General features: G+C 46.2%; 1 protein-coding gene across 1 annotated transcript in view; it reads right to left on the reverse strand.

The window, feature by feature from the left end:
- The window catches only part of rxfp1 (relaxin family peptide receptor 1), a 200,509-nt gene that overhangs the window by 144,508 nt on the left and 31,965 nt on the right, over positions 1 to 24,036 (reverse strand). The window contains exon 2 of the mRNA XM_067969164.1: positions 3,335 to 3,484. Coding sequence (XP_067825265.1) covers positions 3,335 to 3,484 — 150 coding nt within the window. The remainder of the gene's footprint in view (positions 1 to 3,334; positions 3,485 to 24,036) is intronic.

Here is a 24,036-nt window from a genome sequence, read left to right on the forward strand (position 1 = left end):
GATGCCACCTGAGAGTATTTACTTTGCTTGTTCAGGTCATTAACTGACCTGATTAAGGGACTGTGTGTGATTTTGGATAAACATGGGACTGTTTCACACACTGGGGGAAACACTCCAAGTTGAAATGGATGTGTTGCAGCTGTCAGCTTGTGGCAGCTGCAAAGGTCCATTTGACAGGTGGGGGGCGGGGGGTGGTGGAGACCCTCAGCCATTGCAGGAGGCCGCTCTGTCACTTGGGACAAAGCTTGGCCTCCACCACCCTCCTCCTGATGGTCGAAGTCACCAACCTGCTCACTTAACCCGGGGTCCGGAGACATGTACCTACCTTGCAGACCCCCTCAGATGTACATCTTGCGGATGGGGGCCGCCGTAGCTGCAGTCATGACCTCCTCGGAGGGCGAACAGCATCACCAGCCTCACCAGCCTCGCCATCCACGCCGTCCACCTCTGACACGTGGAGCTCCACAACAGAGTGCTGTGACACATCCACCTGTACAGCAGGAGGGAGGGCTACCGCAGAGAGAGATGCGTTGCAGAGGGCACTACCCTCGCCACACATTCCACAGACCGAGGTTCAGCCTCCTGGACCTCTCTGAGCAGCAGTGCACACGGAGGCTCAGAGTCAGTCGACATGTAGCCGTGGACATCTGCAGCCTCTTTCATGCCGAGCTGCTCCTGGCTGGCCCGTGCACCATCTTCCTACCTGTCGCTGTCAAAGTCACCACTGCCCTCCCGAACTTCTGCTCCACAGCCTTCCAGGCTGCAACCGGGGACATCCCCGATGTCTCTCAGTCGTCTGCGCAGAAGAGCCCTGCAAATACACCTACACCCACTCTGCAGTGACACACTGGGTGGCATCAGTGGTGGGTCCTCATAGGGATACCCAGGAGCGCGCATTATTGCACAAACCGGACAGGATTCGCGAAGACATGGCAGTAGTGGTGCCAATATAATGTGTGATGTGAGTTGTTCTTTAATTCAATAGAAGTAAGAACCATGACAAACCCTCAAACACCCTTGTGCATCCCCTTCATGCTCACGACACGTTTGCCTTACGCTGCCTACTGCACATATGTGATGCATGCCCTGTGGCTGCAGCACAGGTGGTGGCAGGTTGAGTGAGGCTGGCCGTGAGAGAGATGCACGAGAGGGTGAGTATGGGATAGAGCCATGAGATTGTATGAGGATTGGGTTGCGTGGTAGTGACGGGGTGAGTACTGGCGAGGTGAGTAGGTGCAGGTAAGATGAGGATGAGGTTTGAGTGGGTATGAGGGGTGATGTGACAGAGTAGTGTTGGCAGTGCCGAAGGAGATGTGGGGTGGGGGCAGTGTTGTGGCAGACGGAGTGTAGGGGAAAGACTACGTGTTCTCACTGTGGCTGACCTACTGAGGTCATTGGAGCGCCTCCTGCACTGTATGCAGGTGGGCGATATGTTGGTGGCGCTGGTGACCTCCTCTGCCACCTCGAGCCAGGCCTTCTTGGTGGCAGTGGCAGAGGCAGGCCGCTTCCTCCCGCCCGCCGGGTGGAAGATCTCTGTCCTCCCCCTCCTCCTCACCCCATCTAATGATACCTGGGGTGAGGCATCATTAAACTGGGAGCAGCCTTCCCCCTGGGCTGCTCCATGCTGTAATTTTTGCTGTTTGTGGCAGCATCTGTCAGTGGAGGACTGCCCCTTTAAATAGAGCGCCTCCAGCTGACAGATCTTACTGCGCATGCGCAGCCCGCCCGACGCGCAGATCAGCAGCGGGGAACCCGGAGAAGCAGGTAAGTGGATCCAATTAGAGTGTTGCCTGCTACGATCGCGCGGGCAACCCACTAATTTCACCGGGCGCGCTGGCCCACCCGCCGAGAACCCGCACCCCTGGTAAAATCGGGCCCTTTGTGTCCTCATCACAACTTGTTTTTCCACCTATCTTTGTATCATCAGCAAATTTGGCCACAAGACACTCTGTTCCTTCATCCAAGTCATTGATATATATTGTAAAGAGTTGATGCCCCAGCACTGATCCCTGCAGCACCCCACTAGTTACAGATTGCCATTTTGAAAATGACCCTTTTATCCTGACCCTTTGTATTCTATTAGTTAGCCAATCCTCTATACATGCCAGTACATTACCGTCAACACCATGAACTCTTATCTTGTGCAGTAATCTTTTATGTGGCAACTTATCAAATGCCTTTTGGAAATCCAAATATACTGCATCCATTGGTTCCCCTTTATCCGCCCTGCCCTTTACTTCCTCAAAGAACTCTAATAAATTTGTCAGACATGATTTCCCCTTCATAAAACCATGTTGACTCTCCTTGATTGTATTATGAGTCTCCAAATGTCCTGCTACTACTTCCTTAATAATGGATTCTAGCATTTTCCCAATGACAGATGTTAGGCTAACTGGTCTATAGTTACCTGCTTTCTATTTCACTCCCTTCTTGAATATGGATGTTATATTTGTGGTTTTCCAATCCGCTGGGACCTTTCCAGAATCTAGTGAATTCTGGAAGATTACAACCAATGCATCCACTATCTCTGTAGCCACTTCCTTTAAGACCCTCGGATAAGTACCAAAAGCTTATCAGAGCAAAATAGAGAGTAAAGACAAGAATAACTAGAGTAAATTACACATGTAAAAATGAACCACACTTACCCAGGCATAATTTCAAATAAATTTGGCAGATTTTCCTCTGTTGCACTTGGGCACGTGAGTGCCTGAGCAGAGTGCATGAAGGAATACCAGTTGAGGATTGTACACCTGTAATAGAGCTCCCCTGACCTGCCATCCATTAATTTAAATCCTCTCTGCCTGGTTTTCCTTCATACGCTCCACCCAGGTGATTATTTATGCCCAAACACAACAGAGAAAAATTTGCTATATTCACGGCCAAGTATTCAGATATTGGAGCATTTGGTCAAGTGAGCACCATGGTTTGAGGTGATTTCAGCCACTTTATTAGTACTAACTGAGCCAGGGAGAAATTGGCCCTCAGTACAAATATATGTCAGAGTGATGTGTGTGTAGATCTGACTTTGTATAAAAAAATACATGGTTCTGATCATGTATCGAGGAAAGTAGCCTGACGAGAATTAAAATATGATTCAAGTAAACGGGTTTGGACACACAAGTCAGCTTTGCAACAGAGTGAGCATTAAAGCAGATTTATTTTTGCACCTTGATTTCTGAAATAATCTCCGGGTCAATTTGGAAGGAGGATATATCTGACGATGAATACAATGAAAGATATAATTTTAATATTTCATATGCAACTCAAGCTGGCCATCGAGCAGAAACTTTTTCTCTTTGTATTTACAGGAAAATGTAGTTAATTATATACATACCACAGTTATCTTCATCAGCTTCATTCCCACAGTCATCCACACTATTGCAGTGGAGAAGTTGAGGCAAACATTTTGAGATGTTTCCGCAGGGAAAGTATCCGAGAGAACATCCAGTGCGTTCTCTATGCAGCTCCAAGACATTAAAAGCAACTGCAAATATGATAAGAAAAACATTTCATTTAATAAAAACACTTGGCAGTTAATCTCATTCTTATTTTAAAGTTGTCGGTCACAAATGGTATAATGAGACAATGGCAAACATCATTAGAGCATCAACACATGGTGAAAAGGGAGACTGGGGTGGGGGGATAAATTTCCACAGGGGTTCTCCCGATCGTCCACTGTAACTTCAGCGGAAGAGCCACGGAAACCTTGAAAAAATGGCATAAATTAAGTTATGGTGGACGATCGGGAGAACCCCTGTGGTAAGTCACTCTCTGAGTTTACTGTGTGCAGGTGGGATTTGTATGGTTTCAGGTTTCAATGGGCCACACACACTGATCCACTTGGTGTCAACACAGGAGGGAGGAGTTTCCATGCCTTTTCCTCCAGTTTACTTAGAATTATATAGAATGTACTGCACAGAAACAGGCCATTCGGCCCAACAGGTCTGGTGTTTATGCTCCACACGAGCCTCCTCCCACCCTACTTCATTTAACACTATCAGCATATCCTTCTATTCCTTTCTCCCTCGTGTGTTTATCTAGTTTCCTTTTAAAAGCATTCATGCTAGTTGCCTCAACTACTCCTTGTGGTAGCAAGTTCCACATTCTATGCACTCTCTGGGTAAAGAAACATAGAAACATTAAAAATAGGAGCAAGAGTAGGCCATTCGGCCCTTCGGGCATCCTCCTCCATTCAAAATGATCATGGCTGATTGTCTAACTCAGTATCCTGTTCCCGCTTTTTCCCCATATCCCTTGATCCCTTTAGCATTAAGAAATATATCTATCTCCTTCTTGAACACATCTAATGACTTGGCCTCCACTGCCTTCTGTGGTACAGAATTCCAAAGGTTCACCACCCTCTGAGTGAAGAAATTTCTCCTCATCTCGATTCTAAATGGCATACCCCGTATCCTGAGACTGTGACCCCTGGTTACGGATTCCCCAGCCATCGGGAACATCCTCCCTGCATCTAGTCTGTCTAGTCCTGTTAGAATTTTATATGTTTCGATGAGATCACCTCTCATTCTTCTAAACTCTACTGAATATAGGCCTAGTCGACCCAATCTCTCCTCATACGTCAGTCCTGCCATCCCAGGAATCAGTCTGGTAAACCTTTGTTGCACTCCCTCCATGGCAAGGACATCCTTCCTCAGATAAGGAGACCAAAACTGCACACAATACTCCAGATGTGGTCTCACCAAGGCCCTGTACAACTGCAGTAAGACATCCCTGCTCCAGTACTCAAATCCTTTTGCAATGAAGGCCAACATTCCATTCGCCTTCCTAACTGCTTGCTGCACCTGAATGCTCGCCTTCAGCGACTGGTGACAAGGACACCCAGGTCTCGTTGCACCTCCCCTTTTCCCAATCTATCACTATTTACATAATAATCTGCCTTTCTGTTTTTACAATCAAAGTGGATAACCTCACATTTATCCACGTTATACTGCATCTGCCATGTTCTTGCCCACTCACCCAACTTGTCTAAATCACATTGGACCCTCTTTGCATCGTCCCCACAGCTCACATTCCACCCCAGCTTTGTTTCGTCTGCAAACTTGGAAATGTTACATTTAGTTCCCTCATCCAAATCATTGATATATATTGTGAATAGCTGGGGCCCAAGCACTGATCCCTGCGGTACCCCACTAGTCACTGCCTGCCACCGGGAAAAAGACCCGTTTATTCCCACTCTCTGTTTCCTGTCTGTCAACCAATTCTCAATCCATGCCAGTATATTCCCCCCAATCCCAAGTGCTTTAATTTTGCACACTAACCTCTTGTGTGGGACCTTATCAAAAGCCTTCTGAAGATCCAAATACACCACATCCACTGGTTCTCCCCTATCTATTCGACTAGTTACAGCCTCAAAAAACTCCAGTAGATTTGTTAAGCATGATTTCCCTTTCATAAACCCATGCTGACTTTGTCCAATCCCGTTAATGCCCTCCAAGTGTTCTGTTATCACATCTTTTATAATAGACTCTAGCATTTTCCCCACTACTGATGTTAGGCTAACTGGTCTGTAATTCCCTATTTTTTCTTTCCCTCCTTTTTTAAACAGTGGGGTTACATTTGCCACCCTCCAATCTGTAGGAACTATTCCAGAGTCTATAGAATTTTGGAAGATGATCACCAATGCATCCACTATTTCCAGGGCCACTTCCTTTAGTATTCTGGGATGTAGATTATCAGGCCCTGGGGATTTGTTAGCCTTTAGCCCCATTAATTTCCCTAGCACTATTTTTTTAACTAATACTGGTTTCCTTCAGTTCCTCCCTCTCTTTCGATCCTTGGTTCCCTAACATTTCTGGCAGGTTATTTGTGTCCTCCTTTGTGAAGATAGAACCAAGGTACGTGTTTAATTGTTCTGCAATTTCTTTGTTCCCCATTATAATTTCCCCCATTTATGACTGTAAGGGACATACATTTGTCTTCACTAATCTTTTTCTCTTGACATATTTATAGAAGTTTTTACAGTCAGTTTTTATGTTCCCTGCTAGTTTACTCGCATACTCTATTTTTCCCCTCTTAATCAATCTCTTTGTCCTCCTTTGCTGAATTCTAAACTGCTCCCAATCCTCAGGCTTCTGGCAATTTTATATGTCTCCTCTTTGGATCTAATACTATCCCTAATTACTTTTGTAAGCCACAGTTGAGCCACCTTTCCTGTTTTATTTTTGCGCCAGACAGGAATGAATAATTGTTGTAATTCCTGCACACGTTCTTTAAATATCAGCCATTGCCTATCCACTGTCATCCCTTTTAGTAAAGTTCCCCAATCTATCATAGCCAACTCACACCTCATACTTTCGTAATTTCCTTTAATTAGATTCAGGATCCTAGTTTCAGATTCAACTATTTCACTCTCCATCTTAATGAGGAATTCTATCATGTTATGGTCGCTCTTCCCTAAGGGACCCCGCACAACAAGATTGTTAATTAATCCTTTCTCATTGCACAATACCCAGTCTAAGATTGCCTGTTCTCTCTTAGTTCCTCAACGTATTGGCATAGAAAACCATCATGTACACACTCCAGGAATTCCTCCCCCACAGTATTATTGCTAATTTGGTTTGACCAATCTATATTGACCAATTAAAGTCACCCATGATTATAGTTGTACCCTTCTTGCATGCATCTCTAATTTCCTGTTTAATGCCCTCCCCTACATCTCCACTACTGTTTGGGGGCCTATAGACAACCCCCACCAACGTTTTCTGCCCCTTGGTGTTTCTTAGCTCCACCCATACAGATTCCACATCGTGATTTTCCGAGCCAATATCCTTCCTCACTATTGCATTGATTTCCTCCTTTACTAACAACGCTACCCCACCTCCTTTCCCTTTTTGCCTGTCCTTCCTAAATATTGAATACCCCTGGATGTTCAGTTCCCATCCTTGGTCACCCTGCAGCCATGTCTCTGTAATCACAACTATATCATAACCGTTCATATTTATCTGTGCTGTTAATTCATCTAGCTTATTGCGAATGCTCCGCGCATTTAGACACAATGCCTTTAGACTTGTCTTTTTAAGATTGCTAGTCATTTTAGTTTTATTTTGCACTATGTCCCTATTTGTTTTTCGCCCTTGTTTTCTCTACCTTCCACTATTGCTTCTTTCCTTTCTGTCCTTTGTTTCTATCTTTTTTTCCCCTTCCTCTGTCTCCCTGCTCAGGTTCCCATCCTCCTGCCATTCTAGTTTAAACTTCCCCCAACAGCACTAGCAAACACCCCCGCGAGGACATCGGTCCCAGTCCTGCTTGCGTGTAACCCATCCCGCTTGTACAGGTACCACCTGCCCCAGCGGCTCCGTGACATCCTTGACCCTCGCACCAGGGGGGCAACATACCATCCTGGAGTCACGTTTGCAGCCGCAGAAATGCCTATCTGTTCCCCTTACAATTGAATCCCCTATCACTATAGCCCTGCCACTCTTATTCCTCCCTTCCTGTGCAGTAGAGCCATCCGTGGTGCCACGAACTTGGCTCTTGCTGCTTTCCCCTGATAAGCCATCTCCCCCAACAGTATCCAAAGCTGTATATCTGTTTGAGAGGGAGATGGCCCCAGGGGACTCCTGCTCTACCTGCCTAGTCCTTTTACTCTGCCTAGTGCTCACCCATTTCCTTTCTGCCTGCGTAATCTTTACCGGTGGTGTGACCACCTCACTGAATGTGCTATCCACGATAATCTCAGCATTGTGGATGTTCCACATTGAATCCACCCGTAGCTCCAGCTCCGAAATGCAGTCAGCCAGTAGCTGCAGCTGGACACACTTCCTGCACACATGGTCGCCAGGGACACCTGAAGTGTCTATGACTTCCCACATAGTGCAGAAGGAGCATATCACGGGTGCGAGCTCTGCTGCCATGACTTGCCTTAGATTTACACTGCTTTCACCTCTCGGACTCTCTTCCCACTCTCTAGACTCTCCTTTTACACTGCGCTCACCTCTCCGACTCTCCTTTTACACTGCGCTCACCTCTCGGACTCTCCTCCCGCTCTCGGACTCTCCTTTTACACTGCACTCACCTCTTGGACTCTCCTTTTACACTGCGCTCACCTCTCGGACTCTCCTCCAGCTCTCGGACTCTCCTTTTACACCGCGCTCACCTCTCGGACTCTCCTCCTGCTCTTGGACTCTCCTTTTACATTGCGCTCACCTCTCAGACTATCCTCCCGCTCTCGGACTCTCCTCCCGCTCCCGGACTCTCCTTTTACACCGCGCTCACCTCTCGGACTCTCCTTTTACACTGCGCTCACCTCTCGGACTCTCCTTTTACACTGCGCTCACCTCTCGGACTCTCCTCCCGCTCTCGGACTCTCCTTTTACACCGCGCTCACCTCTCGGACTCTCCTCCCGCTCTCGGGCTCTCCTCCCGCTCTCGGACTCTCCTTTTACACCGCGCTCACCTCTCGGACTCTCCTCCCGCTCTCGGACTCTCCTTTTACACTGTGCTCACCTCTCAGACTCTCCTCCCGCTCTCGGGGCTCTCCTCCCGCTCTCGGGGCTCTCCTTTTACACTGCGTTCACCTTTCGGACTCTCCTCCCGCTCTTGGACTCTTCTCTCACTCTCGGACTCTCCTCTCGCTCTTGGGACTCTCCTTTTACACTGTGCTCACCTCTCGGACTCCTAAATTTCCTATTGGATTTATTAGTGACTATCTTATACTTATGGCCTCTAGTTCTGGTCTCCCCTGCAAGTGGAAACATCTTGTCTACACCTACCCTATCAAACACTTCCATTATCTTAAAGACCTCTATCAGGTCACCCCTCAGTCTTCTCTTTTCTAGAGAAAAGAACCCCAGCCTGTTCAATCTTTCCTGATAGGTATAACCTCTCAGTTCTGGTATCATCCTAGTAAACCTTTTTTGCACCTTCTCCAATGCCTCTATATCCTTTTTATAATATGGAGACCAGAACTGTTCACATTACTCCAAGTGTGGTCTAACCAAGGTTCTATACAAGTTTAACATAACTTCTCTGCTTTTCAATTATATCCCTCCAGAAATGAACCCCAGTGCTTGGTTTGCTTTTTTATGGCCTTATTAACCTGTGTTGCTAGTTTTAGTGATTTCTGTATCTGTCCCCCCAGATCCCAGTTTAGCAGCAGTAATGAGGAGGAGGGGGGATATTGGGTAGGGCCACATTCAGGTGTCAGCTTTCGCTCAGTGGTAATACTCTTTCTTCTGAGGAAGAAGATTGTGGGTTCAAGCCCCACTTCTGAGACTTGAGCACATGATTTAGGCTCACACTTCAGTACAGTGCTGAGGGAGAGCTGTGCTGATGGAGGTGCCATCTTTCAGATGAGAAGTTAAACCAAGTCTCCCCTCTCAGGTGAACATAAAAGATCCCATGGCTCTATTTGAAAAAGAGCAAAGGGGTTCTCCCAGTATTCTGACCAACATTTATCCCTCAACATCACTAAAACAGACTATCTGGTAATTTATCTCATTGCTGTGGGATCTTGTTGTATATTGCCGCATTTCCCTACATTACAACTTTGACTGCACCCCAGTCCGGCGTGTGTTGTGGCAACTCTCATTTGTGAGACTGCTGCTTTCCTAATTCCTTCTCGAAGCTTGAGTTCCACCTGTTGATAGCATTGGAGTAGCTATCTCAAGGGGTGAGCTTTGAACCTGTTCAGTTGGACTTGTGGAGAAACTATTGCGCCATCTTTGGATCTGATGTAGTGCTGTGTCTGGTTTTCCGGTACTGACTCCAGTTTTCCACAGTCCAATTTTCTCGCTCCTTTTCTCCTGCTCCATCATTGATTCTTTTATTTGTGATTTCTGGGTTTCCTGACACAGTCGGCCTGATTTTAACCTCCTGTGCCCGATAAGGACGGGACATGCAGAAGATGGGTGGGGGGTGGGGGGGAGCAGCATTCGACTCATCGGATCCATGTCCATTACATGCTACAAACTATTCTTACAGGTGCATTTCGGCCAGTGAGCAAGGCCCATCACCTCAGGCAGGTGATGGACCTTATTGAAATGCAAAAGTCAGGGTCTGATCATGTCATTCAGACCCCAACAAGATTTTAATGTGTAGTTCCACATTTGCCGTCTGATGCTGGCCTCTCCAGTGACACCTGATGCCACATAAGAGCAGATCCAGAAGAGAGCTGATAAGGTAAATAAATTTAATTTCTTTTAAGTTTCCTTTGGGCCAGGAAGAGCAGGAGTGCTCCTCCAGGCCCCACAAGAAAATTTTGGGCTTCCTCCCAACCCCGACCATGATCACCTGCCATCCACCTTCCTCGATGCACTTACCTGAATGCTGGGTCCCCGGCGACGGCCCACAGCCACGCTGGTTTCCGCTCCTACCCATCGGCCTCCATGTCATTTCTGCTGGGTTTGGGTGGAAGTCAGCCCTGGGATATTATAATGAGGCCCGGAGGTTAAGATTGTCTGGGCCTCATGCTGGTGCGGCTGTAAGGGCTTGTCACTTACCCCGCCCCCACCTGGTTAAAATTGGGGCTAGTGTGCACGACTACGACCTGCTGAATATCTCGGGTCTGTAATCTGAGGCCCCAAAAATCCATCATGGAACACATCGCAGTGTAACTGCTGAGATGCATCCGGCTGGATCCTTCACCACTGACCTTGGAGGACTTGCCAGGGTCGGGGAAGATACTATCATTAGCTGCTAATGCGACTGCCTGCCCACCAATGAGGGCAGAAAGTCCAGCTGAGGAGTCCTAGGCTGGGCCAAGGTTGAAATTATCAGCTACGTATGGGTGCACGCTCTGCCCACTTGTACTGCATTGAGCGACCTAAGCAATAGTCTTTAAAGGGACCACTGGAGACCGCTCAAAAACCGGCTGAGGAAGTTTTAAATTTTTTTGCGGGGCCAGGAAGAAAACTTTGCCCAATTGCCAGCCTGTGCATGACCCCCTGGGATCACCTCCCCACCGCCCCCCCCCCCCCCCCCCCACCCCCCATGTCGACCCAATCTGCCAGCCGGTTCAGCCAATTTCTCGTATTCCCACAACCATCGAACTGCAGGGGGGGGGTGTGCGCAGCTGGTTAGCGTCATTTAACTTCGGCCTGAACCGGAAAATAGTTTATCATTTTGGCCGGAAGTCAAAGATTGGCTTCTGGGTCTTTTAAATGACTGCAATTTTAACCAGATGTCTGCAGGTGGGAGTCACTGTGACTTCCCTGCCAGGCCAACCCTGAGGAGCTGGGGCCAGAGGAAGCCCAAAAACGTGTTTTTTTTAATACTTTCTTTGTAGGGCAGGACGAACAGGAGAGCTCCTCTGGTCCATACAAGGAAAGTTTAGGGGCTTTCCCCATCCCCTGACCGCGAGTTCCTTCCAAACTCCCTCCCAATCACTTACCTGAGTGCAGGGGACCATTCCTTTGGCGGTTCCAACTGCCACTTCTTGCTGGGTTTGGGTGGGAGACTGGGCATATGCAGATAAGGCCTGTGAGTTAAAATCTCCTGGGTCTCACGCTGATGAAGTCTGGACGCTTTGCCATTTACCTTGATCTCCGCCTACTCAACACCGGCCTCAAGTTAAAATAGGGACTATTGCTTCTTTGAAAACTTTCCACTTGAAAATTGCATCCTTTCCTTATAAGATCAAGTAGCAGTTCTATCATCTACATTAATTTTAGAGAAAATGTCTTCAGGTGGGTAAATATACCTGTGGTCATCTCAGGTCCTTCTTTTGGCTTTGAGGACTTCATGGGGTAGAAATTGATATGCATTGCACCCATTTTTCCGGCGCAAAGCACAGCAATTTAGTAGTTTGTCGGCCTGCGCCCAATCTGCGCAGGCGTTGGTCCCACTGCTAAATTTGTGGGGCACATTTTTTAGGCATCCCAGGTAGACTCCTAAAACAAGTGAATATGTTAATAAGAGGCCTAACGCCTGTTGAAGGACCCCTTTGCAAAATTAGTTATCAATGAGCGGGGCAGGTGTCAGCTTTTTATTATTAATTCAGACGTTGGATTTGGCTTTTGAAAATTTATTACGTATACTTGGATAATACATGCTTGTGGGTCCATGTGAAACAACAGTGATGTAGCAGTTTCAGATGCTTTATCTAACCTCAAGCCTGTAAGTTTCACTTTTTACTCGAATTCCAAGAATCAGATATGTATTCCTATGGGGCTGCATATTCCCCTCCATACCAAGGACTGGACTGAGACATCATACAACACCAAACACTCTCCCCATTCCTACTAGACTATTAAGAAGAAAACATTTTCTTAATATAGAAAGGGACTGGATGAATATTCTCCAGTACTAAAAGAAAATAAGTGCAACCCACTAGCCCACTGGACACAAATGCAGAATTTGGTGGGTGAATTTTTGCAGGGATTTTCCTGTTCATCCAGTGTAACTTTAGCAGAAGAGCCATGGAAATGCTTTTCTGTTGAAGTGGACAAGTGGGAGAACCCTTGCTGAAATTCACCCCCTTGCTTTCTTTTTAGCAAACTTTTTTTTTGATGGCTTGCCAAGCACTTTGCTTGCTTTAAAACATTAAAAACCCATCTCTTCAACTGTGCCGTTGGACCACCCTCCCAACCAAAATTCCTCTTTTTCCTGTTCGACATTCTCCTTTCCACATTGTGAAGGGCTTTTATGTGAAAATCACTGTATAATTGCAAGTTTTTATTGACTGAAATGGCTGTCTTTACTGTAGCCTGACCATTTGCAACTCCTAACTGGAAACCAGCACGGCTTTGGAAGGCTAAGCATTGGTGGGTGAATTTTGAGCTAGCTGATGGTGCTGTGGTGAACAGAGAAGACCCAAGGGTAGCAACATGGTGATTGGTTATGAACTGTAAATGTGTGTAAAATGTTTACATGGGTATATTAGGTGATGAAAAAAATAGAAAGTTATACAGAAGTTTGAGATTTTTTGCCAGCCGAGGAATATTGTATATGAGCTATATGGATTCAGTTTAAAAAATCAAGAGAGTGGGGAACTGATTGATCACTGTCATACTATGGAAGAAGCTTGAAGACATTTATGGATTTTGAAACAATTAAAGAGTCAATGATTCCTGATAGAATTTTGTTTGGAATAAGAATCAGCCATGTATGTGTGTGTGAGAGCCAGACCTCGACCTTAAGAAAGCTACAGATTTGGTTAAGAGTTGCTGAAGTTAAATGGTCTCTGAAGACTCAGCTCAGTATTGATGAAACTCTCCATACAGTTCGGCACAAAAAAGACACATTAATAGAGTGCTCTACCATGTCTCTGAGAAATGTCTCAGAGCTTCACATGAGTTACTTTTTGATGTGGGTTCACTGTTATGTAGGCAAATGCAGCAGCCAGTTTATGCACAGCTCAGTTCCTCCAAACTGCAAATGAAATGAATGGCCAATTTGTTTTTAGTGGTGTTGGCTGAGAGAGTAAAAAGAGAGTGATAAGATTAAAAAAGCTGGTTGGAAATACAATGAACCAAGATGATTTAAGGTAAATTGACTGACTACCAGTTTTGTGAAAACAGACACCCTAAAGATTTTTTTTCTTTTTATTCGTTCATGGGATGTAGGCGTCGCTGGCAAAGCCAGCATTTATTGCCCAAAGATAAGGATCAATGTCCAGCAGTCAGACAGACATGTAACAAGCGTGATTTAAAAATGATTTGCTGCCAAGTTTAAGAGACAGAGTCAACAAAAGAAATGGCTGCTGCTCATTCAGACAGATGAACATGACAATGATTACATGTACCAATTGAAACAGTGGAGAATATGGAAACAAATATTCCTAAAAATGAGGGTCAACAGCAATACAGATGTTAAGTTTCAGTTAGATTGTGGGGTTACGTGCAATCTACTTCCTCTCAAAGGATATACAAATCCCTTGGGAAATCTAGATAGTGTTCACTTCAAAAAGTAAAACTAAGCTAAAATTGCATAAAGAACTTGTGGTGCATCCAATAAATAAAAGGTCAGAGATAGGGTTATAACATTGTAGCCTTGATTCTCCAACCCGCAATTCCATAGAGTGTGGCTCCTCCCAGGAGCATGGAATCATCCCTATACAGAAGACTTAATTTGCACATGTCAACACAATGGGAATCACTTAGAACCATAGAAGTTTACAACAGAGGAGGAGGCCATTTGGCTCATCATGTCAGCAACTCCATTATCGTTGTATTATATGCCTTTCAGGATGGTAGAAGGCGAACTAGATGGACCTTGGTCTTTTTTTGTCTTATGTTCCTATGTCTGTGCCAGCTATTTTTTTAGAGTAATACAAAACTAATCTCAATGCCCTACTCTCTTCACATAAAACTTGAAGGTGTGTAACCTCAGTACCCTGCTTGACTCTGAGCTCAACTTCAAACCTCTCATCAAGTTCATGGCCAAGATTGCTTATTTCCATCTCCAGAACTTTGTTTACCTAAACTCCCCCTTGAACCCCACTGCTGCCAAAGCCCTCAACCACATCTTTGTCACCTCAAGGCTCAATTTCTCCAAAGCTCTCCTCTCTGGCCTTCAGTCACTTTATCAAACTTCTCTCCTAGTTCCTGCTAGGTGTCCCCTGCATCCTTTGTAAACTGCCTTGGAATGTTTTATTACATGAAAGAGGAAATAAAAATGTAAGTCATAAAGGCATATTGTTGGGTAGAGAAAGGGAACTTCACCCTGCATGTATCTGATCTGAAAGTGTTCGATATTGAACTTGTGTGACAAAGTGAAAAAATAATTCTGCTGACCCCTTCACCTTGATGAGCATAACTTCAACCAGAAGGACCAAAAGTCCCCACCACTAATTTTGGCGATAAAATAGGTAAGAGTAAAAAGAGATGGAATGTAGGCAGAGAGCACTTAAAGGCTATGGTGGGGGATTTGCCTTTGAGATCTCACCCGAATGAAACCCAACCCAGAAAAATGGGTTGGGGCTGGGATGGATACAGGAGGACAAGTGAAGTCCCATCCTGCTCTGCCTGATCTCTGCCAGGAAAAGGAGAATCCCCCACCCCTCAAATTGTCTGTTTAGTGCTGCTCTGACTATTTCTACCATTCCAAAAATGGACTGATAAACATTAGTTAAAAGTTAGAAAAAAAAAGATGTTTACTTGCTAAACTCTTGCTATGGTCAGGCCTGGATTTATTAAGGGTAATTTTAAGAGTCCATACTGCTGGGAGGGAGCCTTGCACACTGGCAGCGCATATTGTAAATCCGGGTATGCATTGTCCATTATTTTCTGATCATTCATTCTAATAAGCAGGCAGACTCCTAAACATACTTCCACTGAGTTTAATAAAGGGGAACATGAGAACATAAGAACATTGGAAATAAGAGCAGGAGCAGGCCATATGGCCCTATGAGCCTGCTCCGTCATTCAATAAGATCATGGCTGATCTTCTGCCTCAACTCAACTTCCCCACCCGATCCCCATATCTTGATTCCCTTAGTGTCCAAAAATCTATCTATCTCAGACTTGACTATACTCAACAACTGAACACCCACTGCCCTCTGGGGTAGAGAATTCCAAAGATTCACAACCCTCTGAGTGAAGAAATGTTTCCTCACCTTGGTCCTAAATGGCTGACCCCTTATCTTGAGACTATGACCCCTAGTTCTAGACTCTTCAGCCAGGGGAAACAGCCTGTCAGGATCTATCCTGTCAAGCACTCTAAGAATTTTATACATTTCAATGAGATCACCTCTCATTCTTCTAAACTACAGAGAATATAGGCCCATCTTACTTAGTCTCTCCTCATAGCACAAGTCTCTCATCCCAGGAATCAATCTAGTGAACCTTCGTTGCACCCCCTCTAAGGCAAGTACATCCTTCCTTAGGTAAGGAGACCAAAACTGTACGCGGTACTCCAGGTGTGGTCTCACCAGAGCCTTATATAATTGCAGCAAGACCTCCTTACTCTTATACTCCAACCCCCTTGCAATAAAAGCTAACATACTATTTGCCTTCCTAATTGCTTGCTGTGCCTTCATGTTAACTTTCTGTGATTCATGTACAAGGACACCCAAATCCCTCTGAATACCAACATTTCTTAGTCTCTCACCTTTTAAAAAATATTCTGTTTTTCTATTCTTCCTACCAAAGTGGATAATTTCACATTTCCCCACATTATACTCCATCTGCCACCTTCTCGCCCACTCGCTTAACCTGTCATGAATATTTCAAACAATCACTACAGCAGAAGTGAAAAGTACAGAGAAGGTTTCTGCTCAAGAGCACGAGTACATTGGTCATTGCTGTGTTTCTTGTAATGGACGAGAAGGAGGAACTTAAAAGGCATAGGGAACTCATGACTCATGGCAGGTACTATCCTAGGCGATAGGTTTAAAGCCACAGAATCAGCTGCCTGGGCATGACAGAGAAGGAGACTCAAGAGAAAGGCTATGGCTGAGGTGTGACATTTTTCCAAGATGATCAGTAGGGACATCCAACTCATGAACGGTTTTGATAGAGTAAATAAGGAAAAACTGTTTCCAGTGGCAGAAGGGTCAGTAACCAAAGGACACAGATTTAAGGTATTTGGCAAAAGAGCCAGAGGCGACATGAGGAAACATTTATTTTACGCAGCGAGTTCTTATGATCTGGAATACGCTGCCTGAAAGGGTAGTGGAAGCAGATTCAATAGTAACTTTCAAAGGAGAATTAGATAAATACTTGAAGGGAAAAAAATTACAGGGCTATGAGGAAAGAGCAGGGGAATGGGACTAATGGATAGCTCTTTCAAAGAGCCGACTCAGGCATGATGGGCCGAATGGCCTCCTTCTGTGCAGTACTATACTATGATACTACTACTACTTTGATGCTATGAACTGTCAGCAGCATATCAACAGTGGCAGAGAAGGTTGCCACTGCCCTCAAATTTTACACATCATGGACTTTCCAGGCACTCGGGGGACAACTCACTTTGCTGTGTATTGTTCTATTAAGGAAGCAACTGAATTGCCATGCATCCTACTACATATATTTCAGCCGTGAGCAGCAGCACGAATAGCATGTAGCATGTAACCATTTGCCTACCCATCATCAAGCCAAGGGAATACCTAATCGTAAAGGCCTATTATTCCATCAACAATCAATTGCTATGCAAACACTACAAAAGAAGCCAGGGAAATGGAGGCGAGACTGCTCGGCACTTTACCAGTGTGGTTAAGTGTCAGGAGGCCCGATGTCAATAAAGGTTCAGTACTCACAGGTCCTTTCTCAGATCCCTGTGAGACACGATTTGGTAAGAGAGAGTTTTTTGGAGAGTTCTGAAGTGTTCACACAGAGAAGCTCTCGAAGAGGACGCCATGGCTGCTCTTGATAGGACTGAGGAAGAGATGGAGACTGAGGATCAACAGCAACAAGGGCATAGTGTGGAGGGAGCTGCAGGTGGCCAGCAGAGAGGGGAGCAATAGAGGGGACAAGCTCGCAGAAGGCAATACCTACCCATCAGGGTCTACAGGCAGAGGCTCAGCTTCCTTGACCTGTCGGAGGAGCAGTGCTTCCGAAGGCTGAGATTGTCATGTCAGGTGGTCGCAGACATCTGCAGCCTCCTAGAAGACCTGCTGCCTGCTGGACCTGGTGACCATGCATTACCAGAGCTGTGAAACTCACCACTGCTCTCAATTTCTTTGCCTCCGGTTCCTTCCAGGCCACCAAAGGAGATACAGCAGCGGTGTTGCAGTCAGCCGCACATAAATGCATAAAGCAGGTGATGGATGGATTGTTTGCTAGGGTTGGGAGGTATATAAACTTCCCCTGTGAAGACAATAGCCAAAATGAATGCGCACTGGAATTTGCGTCTCTGGTTGGCTTCCCACAGGTGCAGGGTGGCATCAACTGCACACATGGCAATCCGAGCATCTCCTGACCATCCAGGAGCATTCGTCAACAGCAATGTGCAGCTGGTGTACAACCACAGATAAAGGTTCATGCAGGTCTGTGCCAGATTCCCTGAGAGCTGCCTTGATGCTTTCATACTGTGGCAGTCCAGCATCCCCAACATGCTCAGACCTGGAACAAACCTAAAAGGGTGGCTGCTGGGCGACAAAGGATATCCCCTTCAAACCTCGCTCATGACACCTCTGAGGAAACTCACCAATAAACACCAGGAGCAGTACAACTCCAGCCTATATGGTAACCAGGTGTGTCATTGAGCAAACCGTTATCAAGGTGAAGTTGTGCTTCAGGTGCCTGGCCAGGTCTGGAGGCACTCTTCAGTACCCACCAGTGAGGGTCTCCAGGATAATTGTGATGTGTTGAGCTCTGCACAACATAGCGCGGCAGTGAGGACTAGAGGTGCAGGAGGAAGAAGCCGCTCAGGATTCCTCATCTGATGAGGAGTCTAATGGTGAGGAGGAGGAAGATGGGATGCCCAACGCAAGACCAGCCAATCAAATTGCTGCTTGAGATGTCAGGAATGCCATGTTAGCTCGAAGGTTCAGTTAGTCACTCACACTGGACCAATGTCATGATAACATCCCCCTCACACAAACAGTCCTGTAACCATCCATTCACTGGTTCCACATCCACCAATTGATGTCAGTCAATTCATCTATCCACCTTCAGTACCAAACAAATTAAAAGCAGAATGAGCACTTGCCATTCAATGATGGAGCACATGGGAAAGTGATGCGAATTAATACACTTAATGTGATAAAACAAAAGAATTTCAATAGCAAATATAAAAAAATACTCATGTGCTTGCCCTCGGTGAATCATAAAGTTTTTCTTTTCCTACCTCTGGCCTATGTGGTGCAATTCCTGTGGCTTCAGCAGAGGTTGTGGCAGGTTGCTCTGTTCCTTGCTCTGTCTTTTGAGGTGCTCGCCGCCGACAACCTCTGGGTGTTGTAGCCCGTGAAGGCCCCGCCAATGACTGCTCCACCTGCACTTGTGCATGCCCAGGGCCAGCAGGAGAGGAGGCAGCATGTTGGGTACTGGTTGAGGGGGAGGCAATTTGTGAGACGTGGAGACACTTTGAGAAGAGTGCGCACTTTCATCTCCCTTATCACCATCCTCCCTCCCCTGGGCCAGCGGTACATCACTCCCGCCTCTCTGCGAGAGAGCAGCTTAGAGGGGATCAGTGATGTCATGGAAGCCCACATCTAATCTATCTGCCGGTATGTGGAAGCCGGTAGACATGTTGGCGGACAAAGTTTGCAAGGCCCCCGTCTGGGCCTGCAGGGACTCATTTGTGTGACCTGATACAACTTCCATAGAGGAGGCCAGATTCTCAATGGAAGATTGTATCTTCAAAAGGCCCTTTGACATCCCTCCATGAATGTTTGAGCTGGATTCTTCCATCTTCTGTGCCATTGTGGGAAGTGAGCCTGCAGGACTGCCAGTACCTCACACAGTTGCTGCTGAGCCTCCAGAATTCTCCTTTTAATTAATGTTCAATTAAATTGATGACGGGACAGCATCTCTGTCCAGTTAAGCAGAGCTTGGAGAGGCTGGCGCCCTCCAATGCGGACTCTCCACAGATGTCCCTGCCACCACTCTCTGCTCCTGCTCATTTGTGCTGAGCCAATCACCAGGTGATATCCCATCTAACTGTCTACCAGGCACCACCGATGTGCTCGTATCTGCGATGGTGCCTGCAAAGCATGTCTCCTGTGACGGTGTGCCCTCAGCAGGAATGAGCTCCTCTGTGGAGTCTTCATCATCTCCCGGCAAGGGCTCGTTTTCTTTACGTAATTGCTCTGGAGGAGAGAAGAGACGGATAAGATTTAGTCATGGGACTTTACAAATGTTGAAATGCACATGATTAAAGTGATCATATTTGATAAAATGCTGAAGTCAACTCAAGATGACTTTGTCTTGTAGGAGATGTGGGTCTGAGAGATTAATGCTGTCACCCTGCTCCAATGCACAACTAATCTCGGTATCTCTGATGCCGAGGGAGGCAGAGATGCCGCTAATTTCCAAAGCCGCCTCCTCCACTGGGTAAAGCTCTGCGATCTGTGGGTGTCCGCCTCCGGTCCTCACCCTCTCCCTGGCATTATGTCCTCTCTTCTCCTGCAAGGGTGGTACAACAGACCTATGAATGAGGCATGTGTGAATCCAATAGGTGCAGTGTATTCAGTGAGGGTGCTAATCAGGCAAATGCATCACGAGTGGCACTGGCACGCATTGAGGAACGAGTTGATGGTGCCATTTGTGGACATGTGCGGAGAATCGGGGAAGCTGAATGAGGTGGTATCAGATTACATGAGGATTGGGGTGAGTGGCAATGGTGGATGGAGGAAAGGAAAGTTGAGGGTGTGAGGGAGTAAGGGTGAGAGGATGTGCATGTGAACAGAAAGATGGGTTCTGATGAAAGTGAAGTGGTTGTGAGGAGTGCTGTGAATGGAGTATGCTTGGCAAGATAGAGTGAGAGGGGGTGTACTACAGGATATAGGTGCATCTCTAACTTTGGTTACCTTTCCTGGCCTGATCAGGTCATTGAAACGTTTCCTGTACTGGATCCATGACCTTATGGTGATGCTCCTGCTACTTAGCTCATGTGCCACCTCGAGCCACACCTTCTTTGTGGTGGCAGCAGGTTTTTTTTACCCATTGGTGGGAAACAGGACCTACTCCTGGCCCTTATTGCACCCAGCAGAACATCCAGGGATGACTCGCTGAACCTGGGAGCAATCTTCTCTCTTTTCAGACATATCAATTACTTTTCTCCTTCAAACGCACTGTTGAAATCTCCAAACGTCCTCCTCTGTTTCATCTCTGAACTGGGCCTTTAAATAGTCAAGGTGAAATCGTGTCAAGTGGGTCCGCCTCACATTCGCTCACTTGCACTGGAGGCGTGAAACCTGAAAGTAAAATGATAATGAGGCGTCCCTGTTGAAATCGGACATCCTATGCGTCCCACGATGTTGTGCGTTTGTCGCCCACTATCGGCAATCCGCTGCATTCCTGTCCCCACGTTCATATTGGGAGCTTAGAGTGCTAAAGCAAGATTTTAAATCATTGGACTGGCTGGGAAGGGGCAAGGTCCTTACAATGTGGCCCAGAGGTCTGCTAAATTATAGCATGCTGCACAATGTTGCAACGTACAGAGGCCTCATCGTGGACTTGGATGAGAAGCAGTTGCAAGCCATGGAAAAGCCGATCAATGATCAGCAGCACAGAAGCCACTGCCCGTAGAAAGACTGGCACACGAGAGTCTCATTAACAATTTATTCCAGTGAGCTCTGAAACATAGTACAATTAATTTCTCTTGGGCACATTTACTGGCATGGAACTGCTATTTGCTTTACTTGTTTCGTTTCAGCAGATAATGGTGTTCCTTCTGTTATGTTTTCTTTTCAGGGCAAATTTACTGATCTTGCGCTTTTGGTGGGAAGTGACTCTCGATGGAAGCGAGTGTCAGAGAATCAGCGCTACAGTATTGTAGTCCTTCCTCAGATCTGCGCTTTGAGCGCAACTCTCAACTGGGAGCACAAGATTGGTGAATTTGCCTTTGGACAACTGATACTTTTTTCCTGTACCATAAAAGAATGCCAGACTGCAAGATATAGTAAACGTGAATTAATTTTTAAAAATTGTATAATAATACTGATGATGTATTTGATGTGTCTTGCTGATGCATTGGCTTCTTTTGCTTTCCGAATTTTCCCCTGCTGTTTCTGGATGTGTGCTATCGCATTCTAATTGAACGGTGGCTGGCTGCATCTCCAATTAATGAACTATAGGAGATACAGAAGACCCTCTTTCTGTATCTAAGAGACACACTGATGAACCCACATGGGTTACAGCTGTATTTGCTGGAGTCGCTGTGGCCTCATTGCTTTCCAAGACAGTATCTACATTCATTTATATGGGGCTAAGTGTTGCCACAGAAGTGTCGTTGATTTGAGTGCCAACTGGCTGTGCCATGATACTCCATACATGCCACTGCTGGTAGGCATCGCCTCAATATGTACATTAACCTGTCTGAGCATAGAAGAGTAGGTATCTACGAGATCTCGGAATCTTTCTTTCGTTGTTACTTGTAATCACTCTTCAAATAAGTTAAAGCATCTTGGAGTTTGACCCCTAAAGTCTCTATAACAGCAGTGGGAGCATTCACCATATATGTTGCAATTGTGCCCAAGGCCTTCATATCTTGAGGTGCCCACCGCTGATGTCACTGGTGTTGCCCTGTACTCAGTGTCAGACTGCACTGCAGACAACCATTATTCCATTACATCACTCATGTGGGAGGTGGTAGTGCATATCTAGGAGTTGAACTCTCCTATGGTACTCTGTACTTCTACTGTCTTGTTTAAGAAGGAAAGGGCCTCTACAAGATGGACCTGCTGATGTAACAACCTGTTTCAAAATAGATCCACTAAAGTCTGTGTCCACCTCTAATTTAGATGGGACACAGTATACTGGACCTCTCTTCTGGATTAGCTGAACATCCATCAATCACCACTCTTGCTACCCTTTCGTCACCCGTGTTCCGTACCTCATTCTGTGGCTCCTCTTCAACCTCACTATGATCTTCTTCTGGAGTGTGTGTATTTATGCTGTTGACTGATTCAAGTGTAGGTGATGATACTCAGTACTTTATGGTTTCAGCAAAAAGTGACTGGCCTAGAAATTCGATGGTGCTGTGCCCATTTTTCAGGCGCAAAACGGGCAACTAAGCATCCAATATGGCGGACGGGGCATGCGCACTCATTATGTGTCGGAAGTGCGCTGCCCGCCATATTGATAAAGGCAGAAAAAGCGGCGTCCAGGGCTCACACCTGAAACATGCATTAGGCCCTTTGCATGTGCAAATAGGGAGCATAATGCCTCTTTGAGGTCCCCTTTGTAAAATTGGACTGCCCTGAATGCAGCCAGCACTGAGTCGGCTGCAGCCCGGAAAATATGGTCTACATGAGGCCTAACCAGTGGTCCTTAAAGGGACTGCTGCAGGCCACCACCAAAAAGGTAATTAAAAAAAAATGTTTACTTGAATGCAGAGTCGGGAGGGGCAAGAGTGCTCGATCGCTACTCCCTCTCTCAATCATTCCCTTTGTTGAATGCTGCCCAGTCCCTCTACTGATCGCTACCCCCTCCCTTTACTAATCGCTGCCCCCTTCCTCTACCGTTTGCTGCCTTTCCTCTCCCAGGACCTACCTTAGAGCAGCTGGTGGTGACGTAGAATCATAGAATCATAGAAAGGTTACAGCACGGAAGGAGGCCATTCGGCCCATCGAGTCTGTGCCGGTTCTATGCAAGAACAATCCAGCTAGTCCCACTTCCCCACCCTATCCCCGTAGCCCTGCAAATTTTTTCCTTTCAAGTACTTATCCAGTTCCCTTTTGAAGGCCATGATTGAATCTGCCTCCACCACCCCCTCGGGCAGTGCATTCCAGATCCTAACCACTCGCTGTGTAAAAAAGTTTTTCCTCACATCGCCTTTGGTTCTTTTGCCAATCACCTTAAATCTATGACCTCTGGTTCTTGACCCTTCTGCCAATGGGAACAGTTTCTCGCTATCTACTCTGTGTAGACCCTTCATGATTTGGAATACCTCTATCAAATCTCGCAACCGTCTCCGTTCCAAGGAGAACGACCTCAGCTTCTCCAGTCTATCCACGTAACTAAAGTCCCTCATCCCCGGAATCATTCTAGTAAATCTCTTCTGCACTCTCTCTAAAGCCTTCACATCTTTCCTGAAGTGCGGTGCCCAGAACTGGACACAATACTCCAGTTGTGGCCGAACCAGTGTTTTATAAAGCCTGAAATTCAAATCCTCTTCAGGGGCAAGCTGCCTGAGGATGCCCAGCAGGCGTCTGCCGCTTGCAGGTCTCGTGTAAATGAGGTCTGAGGCCCAGTATCAGGTGGGTCTTGGGCCTACCTGTTCTGGTGCAGGGATCATTCCCTGATCCCAGTTCAGGCTGGCGCAAACCAATTTGTAGGCCACTGTGTTTGTCTTGCTTTGTGAAGAGAACAGATGTACATTATGGGTAAGTAAGCACACTTATCCATATGGGGACTACATTGTCATTTAGTGTTTTATTACTGTATTGCCATTATAATATCCACATTCATGTAACATATGTAAATCATTGAATATGTAAATAATATGGTAGATACCACAAGTTCTGAGCTGTCC

The sequence above is a fragment of the Heptranchias perlo genome, chromosome 1 (assembly GCF_035084215.1).
Source record: "Heptranchias perlo isolate sHepPer1 chromosome 1, sHepPer1.hap1, whole genome shotgun sequence".
NCBI lineage: Eukaryota > Metazoa > Chordata > Chondrichthyes > Hexanchiformes > Hexanchidae > Heptranchias > Heptranchias perlo.